Below are 6,724 nucleotides of genomic sequence, written 5' to 3'. Positions count from 1 at the left end.
ATTGATCCAACGCTACATAGTGTACACATGTATTCCACAGTGTTCTGAGGCTCCACAATGAATCCGATCGGCTCGGGTTACATGCCTGAGAAGTAAAATTTGGATTCCGGATTTTTCTTTTCTCATCCATTTTCATTGAGTCCATTCAAAAAGGGTGTATTACCATCTGGGAGACGATAGGGGGCGGTCTTTTCACATCTGAGCTCCTACAGGGGCTGCATACCAACGGGAGACTCAGTTGATGAAATATGAATTCAGATCGCTAATAAAAAAATAACACGCCAATTGTCGTGGTGGGCATTCAGGCATTGGGCTGATAACGTGTTATGTCGTTTTGGGCATTGAAAGTGTTAAGGCAACTCGTGTCTCTATACAAAACACAACTGACTTGACTTATAGTTACTTTCACCAGCAGGGGGGCTTGTTGACTTGGTCTATTCGTCTTATCCCCATGGCAACTATTCATCACTTACCACAGTTAACTATGAATGGGTTCTGTAAACTGATGACAACTGCACAACGCCCCTTGACTCACAAACATTTACACGCGCACATTGCATAATGCCGCTGTAAAACACATTGGCTAATAAAGGACAGACATCTTTATGAACCACTAAAAGGGGTAATTTTGATTTCACTCCACCCCTGCTACTGTGCTTGGATATCATAGTGCTATCTGGTGTCATGGGTAAATGTAGTAACTCTTGACATCTGTGAAGGTGTAATGTTTTTTACTTGAAGGTTGACGTGGGTCCAGCGGGCCTGAGAACATTTTGAGTATCTGAAATGCTCATCTGAAAACAAAGCTGTTGTTTTCCTATAGTCCTAAAAAGCTGACTTTGTGGAGATGCAGTTTTCATCCGGATGCAGCGAAAAAGAAGTGCTACGTTTTCAAACTTCTTTCTCTCAAGTCTGCGACAGGCCTAGTTCTGCTCTCTCCTCTGTAGTCATTCAAACAGTCTCAGTTTTGTGTTACAACTGTTGTTGTGAAAATGACGACTAAAGACCCTTTGGTCTATATGCCCCTGGATAGCAACAGAATCAAACCATTTCACATAACCAATCTGCTTCTTTGAAGAGATTGCATAATCTACTTAGGTTACTCGGATTGGTCCACCAGACCAGTAGTTATAAAGGATATCAGCTAGTTAGTCCATAAACAAGTAATGAACCAATCAAAAGAAGGACAAACACTTCATTTCTTGGCTAGTTCATTTGTCGAACATTAAAGAACACAAGCCAACAATGGAGGCCACAATGATTCAACAATCCATTATTATGGTTAACACTGTCGCCTCACAGCTAGAAGGTCCTGGGTTCGATTCCCGCTTGGGAATCAGGTTGCCAGGTACCCAGGTGGGGTATCTCCCGGGCCTTTCTGTGTGGAGTTTGCATGTTCTCCCCGTGCTCACAAGGGTCCCCCCCCCGCCCCCCGATAAGAGAAACCCAATGGAAAAACAGATGGCTAAAGCTGTCGCGTCCCTGACGAAGACGGACAGGAGCACTTGGATTGTCCCCGGGCGCGGCCCACGCTGCAGCCCCTATCTGCTCCCGCCTGCCCTTGGGGGGGAAGGACGAGATGGGAGGTGCAGAGAACATTTCATTCAGCGACTCAGTGCATGTGTGTGTGTTCCTGTGGGTCGCCGATTGCATGCGTGTGTTAAAAATCTGCATGACAAATAAAGACTTCTTCTTCCATTAAGGTATCAAAGTATCAGTGCATCTCTGCCTTATACAGAGATACAAAGAGAAGAAACAATCTTAATCTGCTATGTGAACGCAGCCATAAAGGTACGGTTTCCTTATGCAGAAAAGACAGAACTATATACCATTTACTCGTTTGGTTTTTATTTGTGATACTCTGTATGCACCGAATTCAAAGTTATAGTCGCATTTTCTTTCAAACTCATTTGGTCGTGGATGTTTGGATTTGGTAAAAAAATTACATTTGCTCTCTTGGGCAAGAGGTGTATAAGATCAAATAAGATGTTCCTTTATTGATCCCCTTAAGGAAATTCAGAGGTCAAGGAGGTACAGGCAGGGAACTAGAAATGACAATAAAATATAGAGAATAGAAATTGTAGAATAGAAGATAAAATATGAATAAAAAAATAAAGACAAGGGTTTGGTCAGCCGGCAGGTGTACCTGTTATAATAACTGTGTGTAAGAGGAAGAGAAATAAAAACTAAACCTCCTCATCCACACCAAACTCTGCTTCAATTAGGATCTGCATAAATTTCACTTTAACGCCCGCTCTCTTCCTCGGCGACAAGCGTTTGGCAGCGGGGATCAGGCTCAGGAAGAAATGTTCGTCCTCATCCAGAGGTTTGTTCACGGCCGCGAGGAGCTCCCTGTGGTGCCCCGTGAACGTCCCCCCCGCTTGCTGCTCCACTCTCCGCTTGCGACCTCCTCTCCCGTTCTCTTGAAGGAACTTGAACTCTCTGCCGGGCGTCTCGGGCTGCGGTCCGCCGGGTCGAGGCCGTGAGCCGGTGCTGCTGCAGAGCGCCGTGGGGGACGCGGCGTCCTCGGTGACCCCTCGGTCCTCGTGATGCGGGACGGCGTCGGGGCGCGTGGCGGAGGACCCGCCCCAGATGGACTCGCAGAGGTCGAAGTAGAGCAGGACCACCCGGCCGTGGCCGCGCTTCCTGCCCGAGTCCACCGCCTGCCGGTACCTCCACCGGATGGCCTTCAGTTTGGTGGTGAGCTGAGCTGTGGACACAAGACACAACGAGTTAGAAACATCCTCCTGTTTAACTTTCACTACCACTACAGAAGTGTGGTAGTGAAAGGGTTAACCTTATGTAGTGTGGTAGTGAAAGGGTTAACCTTATGTAGTGTGGTAGTGAAAGGGTTAACCGTCTGTAGTGTGTAGTGAAAGGGTTAACCAGCTGTAGTATGGTAGTGAAAGGGTTAACCGGCTGTAGTGTGGTAGTGAAAGGGTTAAACTGTAGTGTGGTAGTGAAAGGGTTAACCTTCTGTAGTGTGGTAGTGAAAGGGTTGTCCGTCTGTAGTGTGGTAGTGAAAGGGTTAACCGGCTGTAGTGTGGTAGTGAAAGGGTTAACCTGTAGTGTGGTAGTGAAAGGGTTAACCGGCTGTAGTGTTGCAGTGAAAGGGTTAACCTTCTGTAGTGTGGTAGTGAAAGGGTTAACCTTCTGTAGTGTGGTAGTGAAAGGTTAACCTTCTGTAGTGTGGTAGTGAAAGGGTTAACCTTCTGTAGTGTGGTAGTGAAAGGTTAACCGTCTGTAGTGTGGCAGTGAAAGGGTTAACCTTCTGTAGTTAACCACCTCAAAGGCCCTAAAAACAAGATTACAAACATCACAAAACAAACTGGTCAGACTACTACTTGACCTTACTCCTAGAACCCACCTCACCCTAATGCCCACTTTGACTACCTACAGTAGACAACAGAGTACAGCAACTTGCAATGGGCCTGGTCTACAAGATACACTACACCACTAAGGTACCAATGTACATGTCAAAATACTTCCCAAAGGTCAGTGCATACCACAACCACAACACCAGAGGGAGTTCCACAAATCATGTTAAACCCAGATTCGGCACAAACAAGGGATTAAACACGTTTCGCAATTATGCCACAACAATGTGGAACGCCCTACCCACAGCTGTAAAATAATGTGAATCCCTACCGACCTTCAAAACCGCTCTCAAAGAGCACAGGCTACAATTAGAAACTGGCCCCCGTAAATGTCCACCCCCCCCCCCCCCCCCCCTATGCTTGCACCTTGCACCCCCCTCCCAATGTACAGTCTCCTCATATATTTTCTGTTAGGATCTCTGTAAATGTCCGAACCCCCTCCCACCCCCTCCTAATGTACATTTCCCTCCCCCTTGTATGTATATATTTACTGTTTAACAGTACTGTATATTTGCATATCTTGTATGTCACAAATGTAACAGTACTGTATGTCATGTATGTCAGAAATGTCATGATTAGATTAGATTCTTATATCTGTATGTTGTGTATGTCATAAATGTCTCCATGTATTGAAAATGGGGGACCCTGATGTAAACAAGACGAAAGTCTTTCTCTGGTCTGCATAACCTTAACAATTGTGTGTATTGAGCCATACTGTATTGTACCCATTCTGCAATATGTTAATTAAATTCAATCAATCAAACCACTTTCAAGAATTCAAGGTACAATACTGGAAAAGCACGATACTGGTTTAACCTGTTCACAAGATCCACAAGATAACTATAACGTTTTGTTGTATTGATCATATTATATCAACAGTACACAACCATTGTTTTGCACATATCAACCGTTTATGTACCTCTTTATTAACCTCTTCCATACACAAAACAACGGTTGCTATGTTACAGGCAGCCATGTTGGAAGACTGTTGGAAAACTACACAAACGTCCAGTGCAAGACCGCTATTTTGTTATAATTCACCAGAATGGAATTATATAAATTGTGATTGTACACAACGTCAAGGTGTCTTTCGAGTGTCGTTTCTGCTGGAAGGAAGGAATGAATGAATGAATGAATGAAAACTTTATTTAACAGATTGCAGAATGGGTACAATACAGTACGGCTCAATACATACAATTGTTAAGGGGATGCAGACCTGAGAAAGACGTTTGTCTTGTTTCCATCAGGGTCCCCCATTTTCAATTCATATAGACATATATGACATACATGACATACAGATAGTCAGTACTGCTACATCTATACATTTATGACATACCAGATTTGCAAATACAGTACTGTTTGTGATACAGAAGGAGTCAAGAAAAGGGAGTATATACATTTGAGTACATTGGAGGAGGTTGGGTGGGGGGGGTTGGGTACATTGGGATATTGACAACCATACTGGGTAATTTACATTGGAGGTGGTTGGGGGGGGGGGGGGCACACTGTATAAACAAGTAACACTGTACATTGAGGGGGGGGGGGAGGAGACACTGTACAAACAAACACAATTGTACATTGAACTATTGACAAAACCATACTAGGTAAATGACTGTACATTGGAGGGGGTTGGGTTAGGATATTTACAGGGAAGGAAGGAAGGAAGGAAGGAAGGAAGGAAGGAAGGAAGGAAGGAAGGAAGGAAGGAAGGAAGGAAGGAAGGAAGGAAGGAAGGAAGGAAAGGAAGGAAGGAAGGAAGGAAGGAAGGAAGGAAGGAAGGAACAAACAAACAAACAAACACGGGGAAGACCTCAGCAGAGGTTTGGTTTGAGCGAAACGACATGGCCAGGCGCCCAGGCGACCGTATTGACTATTTGGACCGACGTTTCCACAGTTGTCTCTGCCTGGCCATGTCGTTTCGCTCAAACAAACCATAGCTAGGCCTACCTACATACCTTTTGTGATTTCGTCCTTCTTGTGCGGGTACTCCTTCCCCATGGTCACGGCGTCCTCCGGCGACGGGTAATACTCACGGTACCGTTCTAAGATGTCGGCGTATTTGCTTTGCAACGCCTCCCAGTCCATGTCCTCCGCGGCGCCGACCTCTTTGTACTCGTTAGTTACCTTCAGCAGCAGCTCCACCTCGTCGTCCGTCCAGGCGAAGAAATCCCTGCTCTTAGCTTTCGCCATTACGGCTGTTATTATTATTCAACCAGCGTTATTATTAGGGCGCCTGTATGTGTGCCGCTACCGCTAAGCAACAAGCGCCATCCCGCAGGCGACTTAAAACGACTTCCGATGTGGACGTTTTTACCCTTCAAAATAAATGTTTGGGAAAAAACGAGTATACATTCCACCTGATTTCGTTTTATTTAACAATCAAAGTAAAACAAATTAACTACCATGTTATATTGACGAGGCTTAACCCGAGGTTCAATAAGATTCCTTTATTGACTCGTTCGTATCTGCATCCATTCATGTCGCTCACGTCTGTCACGGTCGTTCCTTGTCTGTGTCGCCTTCCTGGTGACGTCACAATAACAACGGCAATCAAAGAGGTTCAAACCCGAACCTAATACATCACATCCTTCTCTTTAACATATTTTTTTTTCTCAAACAGAACTTAGTATTCTATCTTTGTTTAGCTTGAACTCTTGCTAACACGTCCTATTTCCCAAAAACAAACTTAACAAACATTTCCCAACTTAAATGTTTACTCAGAGCATCCACCTGCTATAAATGAAATAACAATGTTAGTTTTGATTGATTGATTGAAAACTTTATTAACAGATTGCAGAATGGGTACAGTACAGTACAGCTCAATACATACAATTGTTAAGGGGATGCAGACCAGAGAAAGACTTTCGTCTTGTTTACATCAGGGTCCCCCATTTTCAATTCATCGTAACATATATGACATACATGACATACAGATAGACAGAACTGCTACATCTATACATTTATGACATATCAGATTTGCAATTACAGTACTGTTTGTGATACAAAAAGAATCCAGAAAAAAAAAGGTATATACATTTGACGTAGAAACTGTACATTGGATTGGGTAGGTGGGGGTGGGGGGGGACTGTACATTGGAGGTGGTTGGGTGGGGGGGGGGGTTGGGTAGGAGGGGTGGGTGGGCGACACTGTACAACTGTACAAACAAAACTGTACATTGGATTATTGACAAGACCATACTTGGTAATTTACTGTACATTGGAGGGGGTTGTGTTCGGACATTTACAGGGGCCAGTTTCGAGTTGCAGTCTCCCTTAGGTGTTTTTTGAGAGTGTTTTTGAAAGTGGGTAGTGATTCACATTCCTTTACAGCTTTGGGTAGGGCGTTCC

General features: G+C 44.4%; 1 protein-coding gene across 1 annotated transcript; it reads right to left on the bottom strand.

Moving 5' to 3' along the window:
* Positions 1–1,426: 1,426 nt before the first annotated feature.
* On the bottom strand, positions 1,427–5,869 carry LOC311227120 (uncharacterized protein). The gene is made up of 2 exons (XM_084312661.1): positions 5,333–5,869; positions 1,427–2,710 (listed from the first exon to the last, which is right to left on the bottom strand). Exons 1-2 carry the CDS (start codon positions 5,565–5,567, stop codon positions 2,187–2,189), a joined length of 759 nt encoding a protein of 252 aa, XP_084168787.1. The 5' UTR covers positions 5,568–5,869; the 3' UTR covers positions 1,427–2,186.
* Between the last annotated feature and the right edge of the window lie 855 nt (positions 5,870–6,724).

The sequence above is a fragment of the Notolepis coatsorum genome (assembly GCF_963971535.1).
Source record: "Notolepis coatsorum genome assembly, chromosome: 4".
In the NCBI taxonomy this organism is placed as follows: Eukaryota; Metazoa; Chordata; class Actinopteri; order Aulopiformes; family Paralepididae; genus Notolepis; species Notolepis coatsorum.
This window is presented reverse-complemented; position numbering and strand designations above follow the sequence as displayed.

Excerpts from the sequence above, each read along its gene's own strand:
- LOC311227120 (XM_084312661.1), bottom strand. The coding sequence starts at position 5,567 with ATGGCGAAAGCTAAGAGCAGGGATTTCTTCGCCTGGACGGACGACGAG. Across the intron at positions 2,711-5,332 it reads GAAGGACGAAATCACAAAAG|CTCAGCTCACCACCAAACTG; the intron begins GTATGTAGGTAG and ends TTGTGTCCACAG.